Source organism: Glycine soja, chromosome 7 (assembly GCF_004193775.1).
Source record: "Glycine soja cultivar W05 chromosome 7, ASM419377v2, whole genome shotgun sequence".
Classification (NCBI taxonomy): Eukaryota; Viridiplantae; Streptophyta; class Magnoliopsida; order Fabales; family Fabaceae; genus Glycine; species Glycine soja.
Window position 1 is genome coordinate 13,799,928 of NC_041008.1, and position 23,566 is coordinate 13,823,493.

At 38.2% G+C, this 23,566-nt stretch overlaps 1 protein-coding gene across 3 annotated transcripts; it reads left to right on the top strand.

The window, feature by feature from the left end:
* The first annotated feature begins 2,499 nt into the window (after positions 1-2,499).
* LOC114418820 (vacuolar sorting protein 3-like) lies at positions 2,500-22,794 on the top strand. Of its 3 annotated transcripts, XM_028384340.1 has the most exons (14): positions 2,505-3,871; positions 12,373-12,648; positions 13,549-13,745; positions 14,070-14,211; positions 14,876-15,148; positions 15,250-15,322; positions 15,597-15,645; positions 16,156-16,441; positions 16,622-16,677; positions 19,952-20,020; positions 20,120-20,231; positions 21,240-21,329; positions 21,666-21,836; positions 22,183-22,794. In XM_028384340.1, exons 1-14 carry the CDS (start codon positions 2,744-2,746, stop codon positions 22,273-22,275), a joined length of 3,015 nt encoding a protein of 1,004 aa, XP_028240141.1. In that variant the 5' UTR covers positions 2,505-2,743; the 3' UTR covers positions 22,276-22,794. The 3 variants fall into 3 exon arrangements, with proteins under 3 accessions (XP_028240142.1, XP_028240143.1, XP_028240141.1); XM_028384341.1 differs by lacking the exons at positions 19,952-20,020; positions 20,120-20,231; positions 21,240-21,329; positions 21,666-21,836; positions 22,183-22,794 and adding an exon at positions 17,477-18,302 and having other exon boundaries at positions 2,500-3,871; XM_028384342.1 differs by lacking the exons at positions 19,952-20,020; positions 20,120-20,231; positions 21,240-21,329; positions 21,666-21,836; positions 22,183-22,794 and adding an exon at positions 19,730-19,934 and having other exon boundaries at positions 2,501-3,871.
* Positions 22,795-23,566: the final 772 nt, after the last annotated feature.

Sequence of the window (23,566 nt, forward strand, 5' to 3'; positions counted from 1 at the left end):
GACAAATTAGGCTGGGATAAATTAATCTCCACCGGATCTTGTTGAACATGAGCAGCAGCTTCTTCAGCCTCATTCAAAGCTTGCTCATCTTGAGATAGTAGGTGGTCATCCTCATTTGAAGTTGGTGGTGCAACATATTTCTTTGGCCTAATAGGAACTCCAATATTTTTGCAGCTTCTGATGTTATGATTGGTTTGGCCACACCTTCCACATGTAGAGTCAGGCAATTTCCTCTCTTTAGCCTATGTCCTTTGACATTGTCTTCCTACATATCTCCTTCTATTTTTCTTAGGCCTTCCTCTTTGGACCTTTTTATGCGGTGGAATGGGTTGTGCATACTGTGTTTGGGCCCAATATTATGGTCCTTGGACTGGTTCAATAAAATGTTGGTATGTCTTATTATAAGCCTCTATTAACAGCCACTCATGACACATGTCCTCACGCTTGCCTCCTTTGTGAGTTATTGTTGCAATAACATGTCGACATGGCATCCCTACATCAAAGTTGTAAAATCAACACACATGTAGGTTATGAATGAAAAAAAAAACTGTAAAGAACACAACCTGTTAGTTGCCATACTCTACAAGTGCATGTCCATTCAGCTAAATTGACCTCAACCTTATTACCCCACATGTGGACCTCATATCTCAAGCTCATGTTATCACCACACCAAATTGGAGTTTATTGATTAGCAAAATGAATCTCTTTTTTCTAGTCTTTTGTACTGAACTGGACATAATGGTCCAGGCTTTCCAGAAAATTTAACCTTGCGGGCAGCCATGGTTCTCATGATGTAACTTCTAATTTCTTCAAGCATGGTGATAATAGGCTTGCACCACCACCAACATCTCTCTCTTCACCACCACCATCTATCTGCTCACCAGCGTCAACATCCCTCTGCTCACCAGCATCAGCATCCCTCTACTCACCAGCATCAGCATCTCTCTGCTCACCAACATCAACATCCCTCTACTCACCAGCAACAGGGTCTGGAATTGGATGACATTCCAAGTACAACATCTGTGGGACTTCTTCTATAATTGGATCTACTTCATGATGAAAATAAAAATTTATCTCATTCTCATTTTCAAAAGCATCCCTCTAAGTGTAATATATCTCCATCAATTGTACAACTCCTTAACCCATGATTAAAATTTGAGTCCTTATCAATCAACCAAAAACGATCTCCTATATTGCTATACTTCTTACAAGCTTTCACTAGATCATATAAGATAAATGCATTCATGCAATCTGCAGATATATCCTCCCAAACGTCAAATTCTCTGCCTATATATTCAACCTTTCCATCATTGGCACGTGGAGTGAATCTTCCTCCATGGTGCAATATTAAAGTTATATTGTCATTCATTCTACACAATCAGAAACCACAAACATTGTCATATATTAAGAAATAAAAAACCTAACTCAAACTCAAACATAGGCACATCACAACAACATGCAATGTCATCTATAAAAATAGAGCATCATAAATGAAAATAATAAAGGACCATAAACCTCCCTGCGAAGCGCGAAGACAATGCAAATGAAAACCCTTGAACATATAAAACCCCAAATGAATCCACCAAAACAATGCAAACAAAAATGAACGCAAAAAAACCACCAACCTGAATGCCAAACGCGAAGACTCATAATCACCGACAAAGGGAATGCAGTGGAGGGAAGAGCAAACTGCAAACAGTTAAAAAAGCCCTACAAGCAGTAAGACAGTGAAACCGCGTTGTGGGGGAAAATGCGTTTACTTCATTTTTGATTGCTTTTTAACCTAACTTTTCCTAATTTTTCAATTCAGTCCTTACCACATGAGATTGCTGACTTGGACTCAAACTTGCCACATTGGGTTGCTTACATGGATTGAGGTTTGCCAAATAGACATGACTAACGGAGGAAATTAAATTTTAACGGCAGAGACTTATTTGCATAACGAATGTAAAGATAGAGACTATTTTGAATTTAAAATTAAGTTAGGGACTAATATGTAAAATGATTACAATCTCAGGGACTAAATTGCCTATTCACTCCTTTCAAAACACATTATAAATCTTGAGAGAGAAAGACAATAAGTTTATCTTGTAAATTTGTCTATAAGATGAAAGCCTTGTTTATGTGCACCCAACCTTAAACAAATCTTTTTATTTGTTCTAGAGTCAAAAGTGGCTTGGTTGAAAATAATACTCATAAGCTTGAGAAAGCTTTTGTAAGAAGTAGATGTGACATAGAATAATAGTTATAACTTTGTTGAAAGTTACTCTAAATTTGATGAATTATTAAAAACTAGATGTAATTTCATTGGTGAAGATAAACCAATATAAATTTTTTGGCCGTATTACTTTCTCCCTTTTTAATCTCATTGGTAAAGACAAACCAACCCTTGATTTGTATAAGTTTAACTTGCTTTTTGCGAAAAACTCTTTTTAACATCTTTTATATATTAAATGATAGTTTTGTTTGTAAAAATTTTTAAATCACAATGAAAAAGGGATCATTTTGTCACACTTTCAGAAAAGATTAGTATTTACCCAAGAAAAACAAAAGAAAAAAAGTGCACTGTTCTCCTTCTTTCTCCCAGAAGTTGAGTGAAGCAGAGTTCAAGTGCAGGGAGGTGCAAGCCAAGCTTGCTTAATCGCACGCACGCGTTGAGCGTTGAGGCTCAATTGGGTTTCGAGAAGAACCTGCGAGAATGAGAAGGTAGAACTTTTCGAGTCGCAGAGCGTCGATTCGCAAAATGGCGAAGGTTGAAAGCAGCAGCAGCATTAGCATGAGCATGAGCCGCGTGGTGCTGGAGCCCCACGCGCAGTTCGACCTCACGGCCCACTCACGCGCCAGCTCCATTCGATCCCTCGCAATCGCCCACTCGAAACGACACCATACGACTCTTTTCTACGTTGGAACTCACTCCGGAACTCTCTTTTCCCTCTCCGCCGAAGATTCCAACTACACCGACGACGACGCCGTTTTGCGCAAGCTCTCCTTCCTAAGAAGCGTTTCGGTCAGCGACACCGCCGTCGAGTCCATTTCGGTCATCGAAGAGTTCGGGAAGCTTCTGCTGCTCTCCGATGGGGCTCTGTTCTTGGTCGATTCCGAGCTCTCAAATGGCGCCACGAAATTGAGTTTCCCCAAGGGGGTTTCGTTGGTCACGAGGAGAAGGTTCAGGAACAACGGCGGTGGAGAATCTGAGGGTTTCGGTTCAGGTTTAGGTTCAGGTTCGGGTTTAGGGTTGTTTCAGAAATTGAGAATGAACTCAATGAAGGAGGTTGATGTGCAGAGTGAGACAGGTGGTGGATTTGTTTTTGCAGTTGTTGTTGGTAAGAGGCTGATTCTAGCGGAGCTTGTTTTGGGGAATAGGAATGGGAAAACTGAGAGGGATGATGGTGGTGGTGGTACTCTTGTGATTTTGAAGGAGATTCAGTGTGTTGATGGGGTTGTTAGTGCCATGGTGTGGCTCAATGATTCTATAGTTGTTGGTACTGTGAATGGGTACAGCTTGATTTCCTGTGTGACTGGGCAGAATAGCGTGATCTTCTCGTTGCCAGACGTGTCACGGCCGCCCAGGTTGAAGCTCTTGCACAAGGAGTGGAGGGTGCTGTTGTTGGTGGACAATGTGGGGGTTATTGTTGACCCCCACGGGCAGCCCGTGGGGGGGAGTCTGGTGTTCCGGCACGGCTTGGACTTGGTGGGGGAGATTGATTCCTATGTGGTGGTTGTGAGTGATGGGAAGATTGAGTTATATCATAAGAGGCATTGTGGTTGTGTTCAGGTGTTGCCCTTTGGCGGGGAAGGGGTTGGGCGATGTGTTGTTGCCAGCGAGGAAGATAGGGGTGGGAGGCTTGTTGCTGTTGCAACTGCTACCAAGGTATGTTCTAGTTTGAATCTGGTGATATTGTGATAATTGTTCAGAATGTAACCATTGATTGATATATTATATACATGTGATGTGAGCTTGGATGGTTGGCTTTGTTAGGGTTCAACTCAATGGATAAATGTTTTATTAGGGTTGTGGATTAATGGATTGTTGAGGTAAACTGAATACTGGCTAGTTCATCATCACGACGGATTGTTCATTCATGGCCACACCCAGAGAAATAGTGGTAAAGAAAAAGGAAAATTTAAGCTGTGTTTGAATAGGCATTTATACGGCCGTTGTTGCACATCAATATGACTGAAGAAAAATGACAGATTGGTGTTCATTATGGTTTCTAATGGAAATACAAACTCTTAAAACAGAATAGGTTTGGTTGGGCTTTTGAGTGTTCCTAGCAATCTTCTGATGGCATCCCTTGTGAAGTCCAATTTATGGAAATGTAACAAATAACGTTTCTCTGATTTGGAAATTTATTCTGAAACATAGCATGCTCAAAATGGTAAATAACTAGTGGAACTTATTTTTAGTTTTTTTAGAAAAGTCAAGAACATATGATATTCTTCTGTTCTGGGTCCCTTTAATTTGAAAATGATATTGATTGCAGTCGTGGTTGCAGTTGTGGTTTTGTTGTGGTCCTGACATTGCGGGCAAATGCAGCTGATGTGGTTGCAAATGGGGTCGTGGATTTTTTTTGAAAACCATGAGAGGAAGTAATACTAATAGACTTTTTCGATCTTGTGGAGCTAAAAGCATAGTGCTTAGAGAACTACTTTTTCGAAACCTAAATTTGTCACTCGAGTAGTTGGCCCAAGGGGAAGGGGGAAAATTTATATATATAATGCTAGTTGAAGAGAAATTTGTGATGCTATACATTCTGATGCTATAGTAACTTTTTGTAAAATATATAATGTGTAGGATATGTACTGGACATGCATAAAAATTCATAAAAACATAATAAATATATAATAGCAATTCTGCAAATCCAAATTAAGAACAAAGTTTTTGAACATTACTAAACAAAAAAAATTATAAATAATTGTTACAATAAATCACTGCTTAATGCTTATTGCCTACGAACAAGAATGGTATCATCCCATTCCTTTATCGTCCATAAAGTGGACAGATTCCATTTTTGGTTTATCAAGAGACAATGGTTCTATCTTATACATGCTTCTATGTCTCATATTTGGCGGTATTAACTTTTCACAACTGTTCTTAAAAGACTTGGATACTTCACAGATACACGTAGGTGAAGTATATAAGAGTATTAGTATTGGATGCATAAAGAAAATGCAAGTGTAGGTGCTTCATAGCTTGTATTTGATTTCAGTCATAGATTATATTCATCAATTTAGTCTTATTAAGCACCACATTACATTGGATTAAATGCACACTCAGTGTAGTGACCTATACTCTCATATACAAGGTTGTCAAAATTGAGATCTCACTGAGGATCAAAAGGAGAAGAATATGTAAATCATGTGATTGTAACTTGAATAGTAAGATCCCACTTAAAATATAATATATATATATATAAATTATAATAAATGATAACCTTAAAAACATTATTAAACTTAATTTAAAAATATAAAAAAATTTAGATCATAAAAAATTAAAATGTCACCCAGCATGAAAAGAGGCGTGTGGCTGACTAATGACACAAAACGTGAACATAGACACCAACACAAGATCAGAACAAAGGCAAACTTGAAGGCTTCAAAGGGGGCAAACTGTTTTGAAGTGCCAAACTGATCCAATAAACTGAAAAAGCCGAAAATTGTAAAACCTCATTTGTTTTTGTTTGGCTCAACTTTTAGTTCCTATTGTGAAAATTGAACCAAACCAAACCGAAACACATTATTTTTATGTTGGCTTTTCTTTTATATCCTATATAAAATCCCATTATTCTATCCTAAGTCAAGACCTCATTTGATAATAATCATTATTTTTATCGGCAAATGTTAGTTTTGTTAACAGAGGGGATCGAACCCATGACCTTTCTCCTCTTCCCTTCTTCCTTAACCATCCTACCCACCTTATATCTCGCATTTGATAATAATCGTATATGATTCCATTTTTTTTTTGATCGGCAAAGATAAATATATATATAGAATAAAAGAAGTACCAGAGGTACTATTACAAAGTTGGGCTCCATATAAATGGTTCCTGAAAGCAGACAACAAGAGTCTGATTTGGAACCAAATTATGGAAAAAATACATATGTTTTAAAATAAACTGAAAACCCTACTACTGCAAAAAACCCTGTCTTAAGTTACTCAACCACTGATTAAAATGCAATGAAAAGTCCTTCTCCAAATTATGAAGCCAAGTCCATATTAGAAAAGACGTGTCTTCAACCAGTTTGTTTCCATCAAAGGTTGCATTGGAGAATAAAATTCTGTTTCTAAGCTGCCAAGTGGACCATGTAACCGCCAACCACCACAACTGCCACCTCCTAGGTCTGATGCCATCCACCTGCAAGGAAGAATACTGCATAAAATGATCTTTTATGCTCCATGGAAGTGCTCCCTTCAAGTTTATCCAGGACATTGTTTCCCACCATATAGGTTGGATCTTAATGCAATGGATAAAAATATGGGAAGCATTCTCCTCCACCCTTCTGCAAAAGGGGCAAGTCAGATCCGAAATCTGCACTTGTCTAACCCTTAAATTAGATTTTGTAGGTAATCTGTCCCACAGCATCCTCCATGCAAACACCACAATTTTACTCGGGATCTTGATCTTCCAAAGGTCCTCAAAACAATCATGAAGGTTCTCAACAGCTACCTCCCCCCAAAACAATGAGTAAGCACTACGAGTAGAGTAGATACCCGATGCATCTGCTGCCCAAACCCAAGTATCAGAACCTTGAATATGAATGGATATACCTTCAACTTCAGAGAGAAAGGAGATGGCTGTTTCAATTTCACTGTCAAACAGCTGTCTTCTCCAACTAAAGTTCCATTCCCACCCATAGTTGCTATGCTTCCCCAAGAGACCAATTAGCTGGTGTTGATGATTAGAATTCAAGTATAGCCGAGGGTATTTTTCAGCTAATGATTGGTCATGACTAATCCACCTATCCTCCCAAAATCTTACCTTATCCCCAGCTTCTACCTTCCAATTAATTTGCTGATGAAGAGTCTTACCATTGAAGGACTGATGGATAACTCTTTTTAAATCCCTCCACCAAATTGACTGCAAACTTGAGCTTCCCTCTTCAGCTAGACCTCTCCAGCCCCCATATTTAGCTTCCAAAACTGCAACCCATAAAGCCCCTTGTTGGTGCATGAGATTCCACATCCATTTACCAAGGAGGGCCACATTAAACGTATGGATGTCTTTAATGCCTAAACCTCCTTTGTCTTTGGGTAAGCATACTGTCTCCCATGATATCCAAGCAATCTTTTTGTTGTCATGACCTCCTCCCCAAAGAAAGCTTCTCTGAATTCTGATTAACTTGTTGATCACAATTTGGGGAACCCTGAAAAAAGAAAAATAATAAATAGGAAGAGAAGTAAGAACTGATTGGATAAGAACCACTCTCCCCCCCAAAGAGATATATCTCTGTTTCCACCTAGCTAATCTCCTCTCATACTTTTGGATAATAGGTTCCCAAACATGAGCTTGCCTCGGGTTGGCCCCAATGGGTATGCCAAGATAAACAAAAGGAAGAGCTAGCTGACTGCAGTTGAGATAGTTAGCTTCCATTTGCCTCCACTGGTCATCCATACCAAAAGCACCGAAAGAGCTCTTAGCAAAATTAATTTTTAAACCAGAAACCACTTCAAAAGTTCTTAGAATAGCTTTGAGAACTTTTACATTTTCCATAGATGCCTCGCCAAAAAAGATCGTGTCATCCGCATATTGCAACAAGCTAATGCTGACTTCACTGCTAGCAATAGTGAAACCTTTGTACAGATTTGCTGCCAACGCTGTCCTCATCAGACCATTCAATGCCTCAGCTACTATGTTGAATAAAAATGGAGCTAGAGGGTCCCCTTGTCTAAGACCCCTTTGAGGTATAAACTTTGCTGTGGGGCTGCCATTTACCAAGACTGAAATTGAGGCTGATTTCAAACACCCTTCCATCCAACTGATCCATTTAGGGTTAAAACCTGTTCTCTTCAACATATATAACAGAAAATTCCACGACACCGAGTCATAAGCCTTTTCATAATCAACTTTGAAAATAAGGCAGGATTTATGGCTCCTTTTAGCTTCATCAATCACTTCATTAGCTATGAGGACACTCTGAAGAAGGTGTCTTCCTTCAATGAAAGCTGATTAGGCTTCATTAATGATGGTTGGCAGCACTGTCTTCATTCTCTTGGCTAATATCTTCGCTACAATCTTATACATACAGCCTATGAGAGATATAGGTCTGTAATCATTCAAAAACTGTGGGTCAGCCACCTTTGGAATTAAAGCTAGGAAGGAAGCATTGCATCCCCTAGGAAAAATTCCGTTAGCATAAAATTCATCTAGAAACCGGAGAATATCAGACTTGATTAGCTGCCAAAATTTCTTGATGAAATTGAAGTTGATCCCATTAGGCCCAGGGCTCTTGTCACTACCACAGTCCCATATTGCTCCCCTCACTTCCTCCTCCGAAAAAGGTGCCACCAGCTCACTGTTTTGCTGTTGAGAGATGGTTTGAAAAGGAGTACCATCTAGTGTGGGTCTATGGAGGTCTGGTTCAAGAAACCTTTGCAAAAAGAAAGACCTAGCCTCCTCCTTCACAAAATGAGGCTCAGCTGTCCAAACTCCTTCCACCATAACACCTTTTAAAGAATTGATACTGCGGTTGGCATTTATCATCTTGTGAAAATAGCGAGAGTTGCAATCACCCTCCTTGATCCACCTTGACCTAGATTTTTGTCTCAACAAAGACTCATGGGCTTGGGCTGCAGCCCAAAGATCTTCCTGCAGTTGCTTTCTTTGCTGTTGTTCATGAGGGGACAATTGTCTTTGGATTGTGTCTTCCTCCAACTTGTTTAGTTCAGCCTCAATCCTTTTAACCTTTGATAGAGTATCTCCAAAATGCTGTCTATTCCAAGCCTTCAAGCTATGCTTCAAATTTTTAAGCTTTTGTTTGAGGATAATTCCTCCCCAACCTGGCTGTTGAATGGATGTCCAGCTATGATGAACAGCTTCCTTGAAAGATTTATCACTAAGCCAACAATCCAAGATTCGAAAAGGTTTTGGACCCCAATCAATCTCCTTAGAACGAAGTACGATTGAGCAATGATTTGAGAAATTCCGAGCAAGTGTGGCTTGAAAGCTGCTGGGCCATCTAACCAATCATTCATGGGAGACTAAAAACCTGTCAAGTCTGCTTCTAGATGCACCATTAGGCCTATACCAAGTAAACTTCCTTCCTAGCCAAGGAACCTCCAAAACCTCTAAATCATCTATCCACTGATTAAATTCTTTGATACAACTATCTTCATGTAAACTTTGGACATTGGAAAACCTTTCATCAGGGCCCCTTATGGAATTAAAATCTCCCATAATACACCACAGACCCCCCTCCATAGACTGTCTAAGCTGTTTTACTGAGTCCCACAAAATTCTTTTGTTATGAATGTCACAAGGAGAATAAATAGTAACTAGAGTTATCATTTGTGCTTCTTGGATCCATTCCCCAACCATTAAAATAAACCCATTTCCAATAATCTTCCTTTGCAACCTGAATGACTTATCACTCCATAAGCAAAGAATGCCACCAGCAGAATTGGTAGCTGGTAACATTTCCCAATTAACATCTACATTACCCCACAAAGCCTGACACATAGGTTTATCTACCAGTTCTTTCTTTGTCTCTTGAAGGCATATTAAATCCACAACCTCCTGCTTGATCATTCTTCTTATTGCTCCCCACTTTACACCCCTCCCAAGGCCTCTAACATTGTAGGAAATTAACTTCATTGATTCCTACTATTATTAACCCTTCTGGTTGCTTCTGCTCTGTCCCTTTCCTCCATCTGCTGGAACTTCTTCAAAATTTCCTCCTTGCTTCCTTCTCCTGTGAGGCCCAATTGTTTGGCCACACTCCATATTTGGCTTGCCTCTTGATCATATTGGTTTTCCGAAACTGGAGTTGCCTCTGCTGCTTCCTCTCTGAGCTATTGCTGCAAGATATCTTTGTGAATTGCCTCTAGCTGTGTCGAGTTATCATTATGTTGCTGTTGTGTGTCTCCAATGATTGCTGTGCTTCTTGAATTAGAGGGGAGGAAGCCCGTATTTGGTTGCTTTTGGCACCTCCTCTTCTTGGAGTAAACTTGCCACAAATTCCCATCCAACCCTTCTTGTGTTTGAAGGCCCAGCAAATAATTTTTCTCTTTGGGGGTATAAATGGGAATATGTTCACCATTATGTGCTGTACGTGGTGTTTTGTCTGTTATATGCCCCTCCAACTCACTATACTTAGACTTGTCACATGTGTCCGTTCTATCTTCAGCCAAGGCCACGTGTCTATCCTCTGCATGAGATTCCTTTTGACCATATATCACCCCCCTAGACCTCCCGTTACCACCATTGCCATTTTGGTGATGTTCCTTAGCCTCTACATTCCTGGCACATAGGCTGACCTGTTGCCTCCTCTCTGTGTTTGTCTCCATAGCCTGAAAAGAGGATTTGAAATTTTGTCCAGGCAATGGAGTTACACAGGTCTCTGGTATGGACTGAGGGTAAGTGTCTAATGGGTCGCGACCTTCTTTATACCCAGCGGGTAAATACCCTGTGTCCTGGACTTCGGTGCTCTGCGAAGAGGTCGCGACTTCGCCTTGTCGCGCGGAACGCAGTTCCGACGCCGACGGACATGGTCGCGTTGGCCCCCCCTGTTCTTCGGCGCCGACGGAGTTCTGAGGAACTACTCCGTGAAGGTTGCTACACGATTCCAGCTCCGGTAAGTTTGAGACGTTATCACCTGGGTCCCAGTTGATGTGGGATGAGCTATCTAGCATGGTATCGTCGGAGTTAATCTCCTCCGATGACCCTCCTACGTTCCCCCTCCTCCGCAAACAATCTAAATGGCCTTGACAGGACTCCTCGATGATGTGGACCGTGAACTTGTCGTCATCGATCATGACTTGCATCGTATGTTGAATTAATGGTCGCCACTGAGTCCAGATGAGAACCCGCGCTTTATCCAGCCTTCTTTTCTCCTCCACTGAGTCATCTAGGTCCACCATCTCTCCCATAACGGCTACAATCTGGTTAATGTGTTTTGGGTTCCATGCCTGAACAGGGATCCCCCAACACTGAATCCATGTAAGCCGATAGTCTACTCGTATATTTGGACGCCATCTTTCAGTAGATGAAAATAACAATGTTCTGCCTCCATTGATGAGCTGGTGTGCATCATTTTCAGAGAGACCCAGCAGGAGGACTTGATCATCACCCAAGAATGTAGGATTTACATCCATTCCAGCCTCCCAGAGTAGCTCTTCCTCCATTCGTTCAAACAGTGCTGGGTTTTTTAGACGCGCTACCCATGCTTCCTTCAACCATAAAGTATCTTCTGGTTTCACTTCTATATGGACCACCGACGAGGAGGTATTTTGCTTAGTGGGGGTGAATGATGTTTTCTGATCTCCTACACAGTTAATGTTTCTTCTCAATGCATCTGCGTATGAGGTTGGCGTCGAATGGCGATTACGAACCACCCCTTTTGTTTGGATAGTTCCCGCTGTCTCCCGACGTATCTCCCTGCCATACTTTGGGAGATTGACGAACAATTTCAATCCCCCTATAACAATGCTGTCCAACTTCCTCACCAAATAAGGGATATCTTGTACCCCTTTAAACCTGACGAAGCCATATCTTCTCCCCGCAAGGTTTCTCCTTTTCGGGATGAAAATCTCTCGAACATCCCCCCATCTCTTGAAGTGATACCACAGTTCTTTCTCTGTGATGTCGTCGGCGAAACGAGAGAAATATAAGGACGTGATGTCCTTATGATCTCTCCAATTAGTCACCGTATGAGTCAGCGCAACTCTTCCTGTGTTTCCGGCATAGCTTCGTCGAGACGCCTCCCCGAAACTCACTCTCTCACGCCATACTCTCTTACCCCTCAGTGTATCTCTCCCCCTCCCAATGTTTCTCTCTCTTCTCACTCTCTCTCTCTCTCTGTGTCGCTCTCTCTCTCTCATCTCTCTTGCCTAGATAGCTTGTATATGATTCCATACATGTTGGACATTTTTTAGTTATGTTAAATTATGAGTTTATGACATTGACAACAATGTATGATTAATTGACTATGAATGGTTTGTAATGTAGTTATTCTTTTGTGTGGTTTTTTGTTGTTCTATTACTTATAGTTCTGTAAGTGTCATTTTGAAATTTTAACTGTTGGTCATGACTCAATTTATTATTAGATTTTAATATGGTGTTAATTTATTTTGTTAGTTGTCTAATTAAAAATAATTTTGATAGCCATAGTCCTAGCTCATTGAAGAAGTTGTTTTTCTTTTTACATATTTTACTAGGTAGTGTGCTATCAGAAATTACCTTCAGTGGAACAAATAAAAGACCTTCTGAGGAAGAAGAACTATAAGGGAGCCATATCCTTGGTGGAGGAGCTTGAGTCAGAAGGTGAAATGTCAAAAGATTTGCTCTCGTTTGTTCATGCTCAAGTGGGATTTCTCTTGCTTTTTGACTTACATTTTAAAGAAGCAGTGGACCACTTCTTGCTTTCTGAGACGATGCAACCTTCTGAAGTATTCCCATTTATAATGCGAGATCCAAATCGCTGGTCCTTACTGGTACATTTTGCTTGTCTCTCTTTTTATATTACTACCTTTAGCTTTGTTTCAAAAATGTGTTTCTTGTTTTTATTTTTTGAGTCTTTGGCCATGGGGTAATCCACCTGAAATAGAACTTTTGAAATGTGAAGAAATGCTCCATAGTAATATCATAGGAAATGTGGTACTTGAAACAAAATACCACATTTGATGGGGTATCTTAAAATGTGGGTTTGGGCCTAACTCAACTCCAAAAGCTAGCTCATAGGGTGAGGGTTTAGGTGCGTGGATAATATGGTGGGTGACCCTTTTTATTGGATCTACGATAGACTTTGATATCATTTTAAAATGTGGATTTGGGCCTAACTCAACCCTAAAAGCTAACTCATGGGGTGAGGGTTGCTCTCACTTATATATTGATTATATTCTATCTTTGCCTGATCTCTAGGCGATGTGGGACTTCCTAATTCCCTCCCTCCAGGTCTCCATAGATGCTTGCTGAACAAGATGGGCTATAGGCTTTGATATCATGTAAAAATAAGAGAAACTAAGGGATATTTATCTGAGAACTGTATTTCTAAGAGACCCTATGGTACTGATTTATATAAGCTGGAGGAATTAATTACATATAATTTCAGGAGATGTAATTTCCCCTAAATGAAATCCTAACATATCAATTTACAATAAATGAGATATATTTCCTGATTCTCAACGAGGTAAACCCCAATACCTCTTACTGTCCAACTTTTGATGTGTTTGATAAATTTCAACTAAATATACTAGATTAACTGCTAATTTTCCTATTAGGTTTTTTGCTATATTTTGAAATGTGGTACTTGTCCTTAGTACATATATATTATTCAAATATTTATAGGTCGTGATGTATGAATGTGGTACAGATGTTCAAAATGGCTTTTGTAGGTTCCTAGGAATAGGTATTGGGGTTTGCATCCTCCACCAGCCCCTCTTGAAGATGTAATAGATGATGGCTTGATGACAATCCAAAGAGCTTCTTTCCTGAGGAAAGCAGGCGTAGAAACAATAGTAGATAGTGACCTTTTTCTCAATCCAGCGAATAGAGCTGATTTGTTGGAGTCAGCAATCAAGAATATTAGCAGGTCTGAATTCAATTTTGTTGTTATTCACGTATTCTTTTCAATTTTTGGATGGTGACTATGTAATATATGTATTCCTATTGACTCTGATAATGTCATTCAGATACTAATAAAAATCTCCTATACCCTGTAACTGGGACTTTTGGGCAGATCATAAAAAAAAGTTTGGGTAGAGAAAGATAGGAATATACTTTAAATATTTTGGGTTTCAATACCATATCATAATAGCATTGTAAATTAATAATTTTCGTGGAAGCTTTCTTTTGTCTGTAGTTATGGCCTTTGACTTGTTTTCTTAACCACCTATGTTGATCAATATTGTTACAGGTATTTGGAGGCCTGTCGAGAAAAAGACCTAACGGAATCAGTCAGGGAGGGAGTTGATACTCTACTAATGTATCTGTATAGAGCTTTAAATTCTGTCGAGGACATGGAGAGGCTGGCTTCTTCTATAAACTGGTGTGTTGTGGTATGTGCAGATTACTGTTTTTGTAGTTTTTATATTGTAAGTGAATAACTCTCAATAGATATGTGCGAATTGATTTGTTTTTGTTTTTAGGTAAGTCTCTGGATGTTATTGTTCAATTGAAATTGATTGATTAAATGATTGTATTGTACGTCACTCAGGTTATGCAGAACATCTGTATCTATAGACTCCTAGTAGACTAACTGGAGACTATTTCCTAGGCAAATAATGGGTGCTACTTCCTAAATACTAATTCCTATGAAAACTAAGCATTTCACATATTATACATGAACTGTAAATTGTTCTAACCATTATGTATTTAGTTATTTGATTGAAGTGATTTCAATACATTCCATAATTAACACTGTAAAACAAATGTCGTGAATGGTATTTTACGTATTATTTCTAAATAGATTTGAGAAATTACTTTTTCTTGCTCCTGATATAATTTGAAGCTCTGCAGAAAGAGAATAGCATCATCAGCAAAATGAACATGAGAAACCAAACCCTAACCTACTTTGAATGTCAACCACAAGCATGGACAGGAAAACAAAAAGATTCCCTTGTCTAAATCGATGCTGCCCTTTAAAGAAAACTCTGGTTGCATGACATAATGGTAATTACCTGGGGATTGCCTGAAACCGTATGAAATACATCTCTTTTTCAGGAGGAATTGGAACAAATGCTAGAAGAGTCTGGGCACCTACGGACACTTGCCTTCCTATGTGCAAGTAAAGGAATGAGCTCAAAAGCTGTGCATATTTGGCGCATCCTGGCACGAAATTATTCATCCGGCCTCTGGAAAGACCCTTCTTTGGAGAATATTACACAGAATAGTGGGGAAAACCTTATTTCTGGCAGGGCAATTGCTGCAGCTGAAGCTTCAAAGATTCTTGAGGAATCATCTGACCAAGAATTGATTCTACAACATCTAGGATGGGTATGAGTGTTTAGAAGTTTGTTGTTAATGCAAATAGGATGTTTCAACTTCATAATTTGATTAAATGTTCATTATTCTTGTTTTGAATCTTTTCATTTCAGATTGCAGATATCAGCCAGGTTCTTGCAGTCAATGTTTTGACTTCAGACAAACGAGAGATCCAGCTTTCTCCTGGTTGGCCTTAATTCTTTAAGCATTGTGTACTCATTGTTTGGATAATTATTATGTTTTGATACTTTTAATTGTGAAATGTAAATTTTGAATGTATTGCTAAATTTTTACTAGTTTTGATTACTTGCTTTAATGGATATTATCATACAATGCTAATGTACTCTGCGTCTCTGTCAAAGGGTTCTCAAATATCACAGGCATTGCTATGTTTTTGTTTCTGCTAAGTTTATTTTATTTATGAAACAATTAGTGATGTGTTATTCATTTCATACTTCAGATGAAGTTGTTACAACTATTGATCCGCAGAAGGTTGAAATTTTACAGAGGTATGTTATATTGTGTTATCTATTGGCAGTATACTCATTTCTCTCAAATCGATAATATGTCTAAGGATATTTTTAGTTATTGATTTGAAGGATTTGATTAAGCTTAAGCTATTAGTTCTTCTTTATTTCGTTTTCATTCCTTTATGTTTTTGCTAACCATATAATAAATATAGCAGCTGATTAGTGTTAGAAAGTGTTACATTAGTTATACGACATTTATACTTACTGGAATATTACTAGAGATAGTGTACTATTAAGTTATTAATGCTCATAATATCTCATCATTGCATTATCATGGTAAAAATCATTCACAGCCTGTTTGAATCCTCTCTCTCTTTTTAGTTTTAAAATCTGTATTCTAAAACAATTTTAGACTACTCAAATCAATTTCTCATCCAAAATCTATTAAAATTTAAATTACTTGGTTGTTGTTCCCATTGTAATATAAATTTATATTTTATTTTTTTGAATTCTGTTTTTTTAGTTTACAAATGGCTTTCTTGTTTCTAGGTATCTTCAGTGGTTGATTGAAGACCAGGACTGTAATGATACACAGCTGCATACATTGTATGCCCTCTCACTTGCCAAATCAGCAATCAAAGCCTTTGAATCCGAAAATATTTCTGAGAATCTTGATAGTGGAAATATAGGGACAAGAAGTTTGGCCATGTTGAAGAACTCAATCTTTAAGATTCCTGTCAGGGAAAGATTACAGATATTTTTGCAGTCCTCAGACTTGTATGATCCAGAAGAAGTTCATGACTTGATTGAAGGATCAGAATTGTGGTTAGAAAAGGTAATTTTAAGATTTTTGACTGTGCTATCTTAAGTTCTGTTTATTTGATGTTGGTATGTGTTACCAATGGTTCTTTGTGATCATAGACTTTTGGGAGGTGTGGTGATAAACTCCCATATGTTCAAAAGGATGTTTAGCATTCTTTACTTTTTCTTTTATTAATTTGGCTTTACTTGACAGGCTATTCTGTATAGAAGACTGGGGCAGGAGACTTTGGTCCTCCAAATTTTGGCTTTGTAAGTGTCTAATTAGCTTCAAAATTACAGTAGTTTTCATATAATTCACTCAAAACTATGCTAATACAAGTTAAACTAATACATAAATGAGCTAATCATAAGGTCATATCATAATGCTAAAACTTTAACCAAGTCAATTTCAAAGTTCAATCTTGCATCTTTCAAACTTCTATTAGCTTACTCATCATGCAAGAAGACTATTAGAGAAGAGGATATAGAAAATGTAGATCTAAATTGCACTGCTAACAACATGTCCTCAATTTTAGATTGACAAGGTATACACATTATGTTCATCGTAGAGTATCATAGTTGGATTTGATCAAAATATGCATGCCTCAAATAACTTATCAGCTAAGGTGTATCTCCAATCACTTTGCTTAAATGAGATGTTATAGTGAACTGGCATCTTATCCATTAATAGCAAATATACGACTGACATCCAACAGAGAACCAAGCAAGAAAACTCTAGTAAATAGTGCTGCTTCTATGTGTATTTTTTGGGATATAAAATAGGAACAATGAGACAGATGAAGAACTGACCAAAAGTAGAAACATGATAATTTGTTGCAAGAGAAGTGTGTGATAAGATCAAGAAAGGCAAGAAAAAACCTGGGTTTTGCATGTTATCAATAGCCAACTGGCATTCAAGGAGTTGTGGTGTGTATTTTTTGAACTTTGATTCCATCTTAGGACTGCACTAAGGCTGTGATTTTGGAATCTTGATTTTATTATGTACACTAGTGTCAGACCCTAATTTCGTTTGGGGACTATCGTTCACTGATATTTTGATTTTCGCTAGTCGAATTACGTTGTTCGACACCAGTTACTGCACAAGACGGAAGATCGTTCAATGATTTGATCAAGAATGTGAAAGATACCAAAAGGAGGGGCAAAAGGGTCTTCTTACTGAGTTTCCGGGACCTTGGCTCGCCCAGGCTAGCCTCTGGCTTGCCTGGGGCCCCAAGTTACTTCAGCTTGAAGGAACCAGCTCGCCTGTTACTTCAGGAGTAAGCATCAGCTTGCTTGGGCGAGCTGTCATGGTCCCAAATGCCATTTTTTCCTATAAATAGGCGTGAAGGGGGGCTGAGGAAGGGGTTCCAGCATTCAGCATTGAGAGAAATTGAAAGAAATAAGGGAGAAGAAGAAGAAAGAAGAGAAAACGAAGTCAAGGCGCTGCCAAATCGCGACTGCAATCAATTTCTACATCATTTTTGGTTCGGTGTTCTTCGTTCGTCATTTGGTTAGTTTTTGTTTTTAAGATTTGAATGTGATCTATGCACCCTTAGGGGTCTGTTTTGTGCATATTCATCTCCTCCTTCTATCATCGGTAATCTCTTTTCTTTTGTAAAGTTTAATCTTAACCGATCATTAGCATCATAGAGTTGTCTTTTAAAGTCATTGAAAGTTGATAAAACCAACGCATAACTGATTTTCTCTCCATCAAAGTCACTTGAGATCGTTCAAGGTCCAACGCCTTAACGACCTCTTTTTGTTTTCAGTAATAAAAATGAATCTTTCAAAAGCCTAAAACCAATTCAACATATAACTTTCTTTCTTTAAAGAACTACGTAGGTCTGAATTCCTCATCGAACCTAAGGATACGTAGGAGCAAGAGCAAGAGCAACACCCTTGTCGACCCCAAAAAATAAAAATACAAAAAAGGAAAACTAAATAATATTGAAGTCATGTTTTTGCACACTCGATTAAAGGCTGCCGTCTTTTGTGAAGGGGGCGTAGGGTGCTAATACCTTCCCTACGCGTAAACAACTCTCGAACCCGTCTTTTCAATATTTGCAGACCTCTTTTTGGTTTTCCTAACGTTTTTGTCGACGTTGGTGGCGACTCCTGCGCGTTTTCCTTTTTTAGAAGACGTAGTTTTGTTTTTCGCCTCGCTCTCCTGTCGTAGGGTAGGTTGCGACAGATGACGACACCATTGGGGACTTGTTAAAGAGTTAAGCCATTCGATCAGTGTGCAATGTTTATCGTGACTTCTTCATTCATGTTCCCTTTTCTCTTTTGTTTTGTCCATATTTGTGTATAATCTTTGCTATGTTATTGTGTTTGGTGTGTGTGTGTCTGTCTATCTATTACATTTGTAGTTAGAAATATTTGTTGCTCCATGCACACATGACACCTACACCTTTGCACACACATTGAGATATTACGCCCTATACTCGGGTCTGTATGAGCCATAGGAAGTGGAGGTCGATCTGTGGTCATGTTGGGTCTCCGACTCGCTTGATAATAGTGAAGCCTCACCTAGAGTTTTCCTTTTTTGGTGAAGCATTGTCGCTGGTAGTCCCTACCGTTACAATGTTATTATCTAAGAGAATAATATCTCTAGAAGCCAGTAAAGTTACATGAAAGTACCCTTGGGAGTTATCACTAGAAGTAGACTTTTGGATCCTTTCACGCCTATTTATAGGAAAAAATGACATTTGGGACCGTGGTAGCTCGCCCAGGCGAGCTGATGCTTACTCCTGAAGTAACAGGCTCGCCCAGGCGAGGTGGTTCCTTCAGGCTGAAGTAACTTGGGGGCCCAGGCGAGCCATAGGCTAGCCTGGGTGAGCCAAGGTCCCGGAAACTCAGTAAAAAGACCCTTTTGCCCCTCCTTTTGGTATCTTTCGCATTCTTGATCAAAACATTGAACGATCTTCCGTCTTGTGCGGTAACTGGTGTCGAACAATGCAGTTTGGCTAGCGAGAATCAAAACATCAGTGAATGATAGTCCCCGGACGAAATTAGAATCTGACAACTAGAAAGAAATGTTCATTAAAATTGATCTTACTATAATTTGATTTATTGAAAAATTTGTTTTATTGAAAAATTTGTTTTGATAGAGGTGAAAGATGTTTGATCCATTTATTTGACTGTCCTCTTTAAAGGGGATGAGGTTTGGTTGTTGTAGACAGAAAAAGAAAAGATGAATATGCATTACTTTTTTAGCAAATATTTATCCTTCTAGGGTGTAGTAGCTTTCAGTTTCCAGTCATTTGGGAAGAAAAATCTTTTAAAGTATTGGTAAGATATAAGGCTACCATATTTTTTGCAGACTAATGTGATTGTCTCAAGATGGGATTTTTGCAGTCAGCACGGTTCCATTGGATATGTATTTTAGCAGACAATTGGATTTCCCATAGTTTCAGTATAATGAGGTTTAATGTGAATAACATAAACCACTTGCAGAAGAACCAATTGGCCTACAATGTGTTAAATCACAAACAAGGAGTTTTTTCTTTATTATTATTATTATTATTATCATTATGGTTCCCAGGAAACTGGAAGACAGTGAAGCTGCTGAGCAATATTGTGCTGAGATAGGAAGAGCTGATGCATATATGCAGTTTGTCTCCTATTTACCCTTTCAATATTTTATTTATTTGTGCTGAAGTTTTTAACAAGTTTGTTTTAAATGCTTTTACTTTTTATTCATTGTCTTCAGGTTGCTTGAAATGTATTTGGATCCACAAGATGATAAGGATCCTATGTTTACTGCTGCTGTTCGCCTTCTCCATAAACATGGAGAATCACTAGATCCATTGCAAGTTTTAGAGGTATTTAACTCACTCTATATTACCATAATTTCTGCAGCAAATTGTTCTCAACATCTATATTCTATTGCAAAAACTCCATATTTTGCAGTCTAAAGTGAAAGGAGAAGGGATCTGTCGGCATGAAAATATGTGGACAGAACCATGTGTTATATCAGCGAGTTTTATGTTGGCAAAATGATATGCACTTAAAAACTAAGATTATTAATATAAATAAATAATTACCCCTTATAAGACCATCAGGTTTTAAACTTGTTCTGCCCTTTGGTAAGGATTGAAGGGTGGTATTACCCCTCTCTCTTCCCTAAAGTTATTGTCAAGGGCCAACTATCCCAAAAACTTAACCTCTTTTGTGAAGGCACATAAATGATTTTGTATTAGAGATTCCCCCTCATGCAAGCCCTTTGGGCTTGACGTTTGAAGATTGAACAGGGCACAAGTCCAACTCACATCATTTTGAAATTCAACAATATTTTAATAAGGGTTAGCATGGGGTCTTTAATACCAATGTCAATGGCCTACTATCTCAAACCTCAAATTGTTAGGAGATAGCTCATAAATAGTTTTATTTATTTTATATCAAACAATTATATTATAAATTAGTCAATGGCGGTGCTGCATAAGCAAGCCACTCGGTAGGCATATTGAAGATACCAGTTTTATTAACAAGAACGTAATTTATGGGAGTGTCTGCCTGGTGTGCATTTCTTGGATGTGATGTATATGATAAATGAATCAACTTCCTCACGATTCTTATCATCAAAGGATTAATACCTCAAGTTAACCACCGGAAGAGAAAATTTGAAATGCTTGAGTATGCTAATTCAGCAATATTAAACCCGAGTATAATTGTCATTGTTGGATGTAGATTTTCTCAATTACAGGACTCTAATGATTTGCATACCGTCACATCTCTCTCTCTCTCTCAACTATATTGAGTTTATTCCACAGAAATGTGGTTCTTAATTTTGGAATGTTACTCCCTATAAAAGTTTTGGCTATATAATGCAGAAACTGTCTCCAGATATGCCGCTTCAACTTGCTTCTGATACTTTACTAAGAATGTTCAGGGCCAGAGTTCATCATCATCGTCAAGGACAGGTTATTCCATTTTTTTCCCTTGGATAGATTGTCCTATCTCAGATCTTCTCTTTCCACGTGATAAAGAAGAGAAGAATAGATATCTCCACTCTGTAGTGGCTTATTTTAATACGATCCTTTCTTTGGGTATAGTCTTTACAGTATCACCAGTTTATATGGATATTTGACCACCATATTCATACTTATTTCTGAAATCAAACTAAGATTCCTGTATTCAATCTTCCCAAGATTATTTTTTCTTTGCGCTCTGTAGTCTTGACATTTTGAGGTTGATTGCTTCTTTTTGTTGTCAACCAAGTATTATGGGCTTGTAATCTTAGTAACAAATTCTTTCAGATTGTGCATAATTTATCTCGTGCCGTAGACATTGATGCAAGATTGTCAAGATTGGAGGAGAGGTCAAGGCATGTACAGATTAATGATGAGAGTCTCTGTGACTCCTGTGATGCACGCCTTGGTACGAAGCTATTTGCAATGTATCCTGATGACTCCGTTGTATGTTACAAGGTTAGTTGCTTGAGCTCTTTATAGAACTTGCTTTTGAGCTTATCAATTTAATTCTTGATGTAATTTTATCAGCTCCATCTTTTCGGTCATTAATCTGTTTATGATGACAATCTAACAAGAAAATTATTTTTTAAATTGATTGTTTACTGTTTATGTTTTGAAGAAAAAATCTTCCTTAATGCCTGTTTACTTACTGTTTCACGGGTACATGCATGCTAGGTTTTCACAAAATGGGATTGATTATTCTCTCTAATTATAATAAATGAGTCTGGGAATATTTATTTTCTATTTTTTGTAGCACTACTCTGAATTGGATTTTCTCACCTGTGCTTTTAATCCTTTGTAGTGTTACCGCCGTCAAGGTGAGTCAGTGTCTGTCTCAGGTCGCAATTTTAAGGAAGACATCCTAATTAAACCGGGTTGGCTCGTGAGTCGTTGATCTCAAACCTTAGATGTTACGTATGTATTTCTTGGTTGAATCCCAGAAGTTGCCATTCCTTATACCAAATCCAAATTCATTCAAAATTGGGAAAAGGAAATGCGTCAATAATCTCTCGGGCTACATAATTAACTTAAAACCATCAAGTGTGTGTTTGCGTCAACGTCCGGTTTGACACAATGGAGAAGCAACTAGGCTGTTGCTTTGGCGTTTGTCTCGAAATGTGTTTTTTCCTTCAACGTGGTCTAAACAATTTGCCAAACACAGCTAAGTATCAGCTTCTAACCCCCACACCAAGAGTAAAGTTCATATAGTTATTACCCCATGATGGTACCGTAAATGGCTGCTGAGTTCTCCATTGTACTCTCCCCCCGCCCCTCCCCCGCAAATTGCTTTGTAAATTTGATGATTTAAAATGTAAATTTTGCACATAATAATGAGCTCATTTTCCGTTGTAGTTCTTATGAAACTCGTTTGCAGCGTTCAATATTTAGGAGTAATAGGTGAAGTATTTTCAAAGCAACAACTGCAGATACAATCTACTTTTACTGTGGTCATTGATCAACTGCAGTTACGTACACAACATGGAAATGCATTAAAAAAATTACTTAAAAGCTGTTTTGAAGTAAATAAATGATTTTATTGAGTTATTACCTGTGAAGAACATTCTGACTAGGGGATAATGGTATCCTAAATTAGGGGTGGCAAATGGATGGATAGGATCAAAATAAATCTATTAATCTATTTTGATCTATAATGAATCTGATTCAATTCAATCCATAGTTATTTTTTGACTGACATCGATTAGATTTTTTCAGTCGACATTGACTGAAGTTATGTTTTGATTAACAAAGACAAAAAAAGTCTCAACCGACCTCGACAAAAAAAATCTAGTTGATAACAAAAAAATAGTCATGATGATGTCAACCAAAAATCCTATCTAATGTCTGAAAAAAAATAATCATCATCCGAAAAATAGCATCGATTGATGTCGGTTGAAAACATCATCAGCCAATGTTGGTCAAAAAACCTTTGGACAACATTAACTAAAAAATAGCCTCAACCAGAGTCCGTCGAAAAAAATCCTAGTTGATATTGTTCAAAAAATAGCATTGACCAATGTCGATTGGAAAACATCATCAGCCAACTTTGCCCAAAAAAACTCTGGACGACGTCAACCAAAAAATAATTTCGACCAAAGACAGTTAAAAAAAGTCAACCAAAAAATAGTTCCGACCAAAGTCAGTCGAAAAAAATCTTAGTTGACATCATCCGAAAAATAGCATTGGTC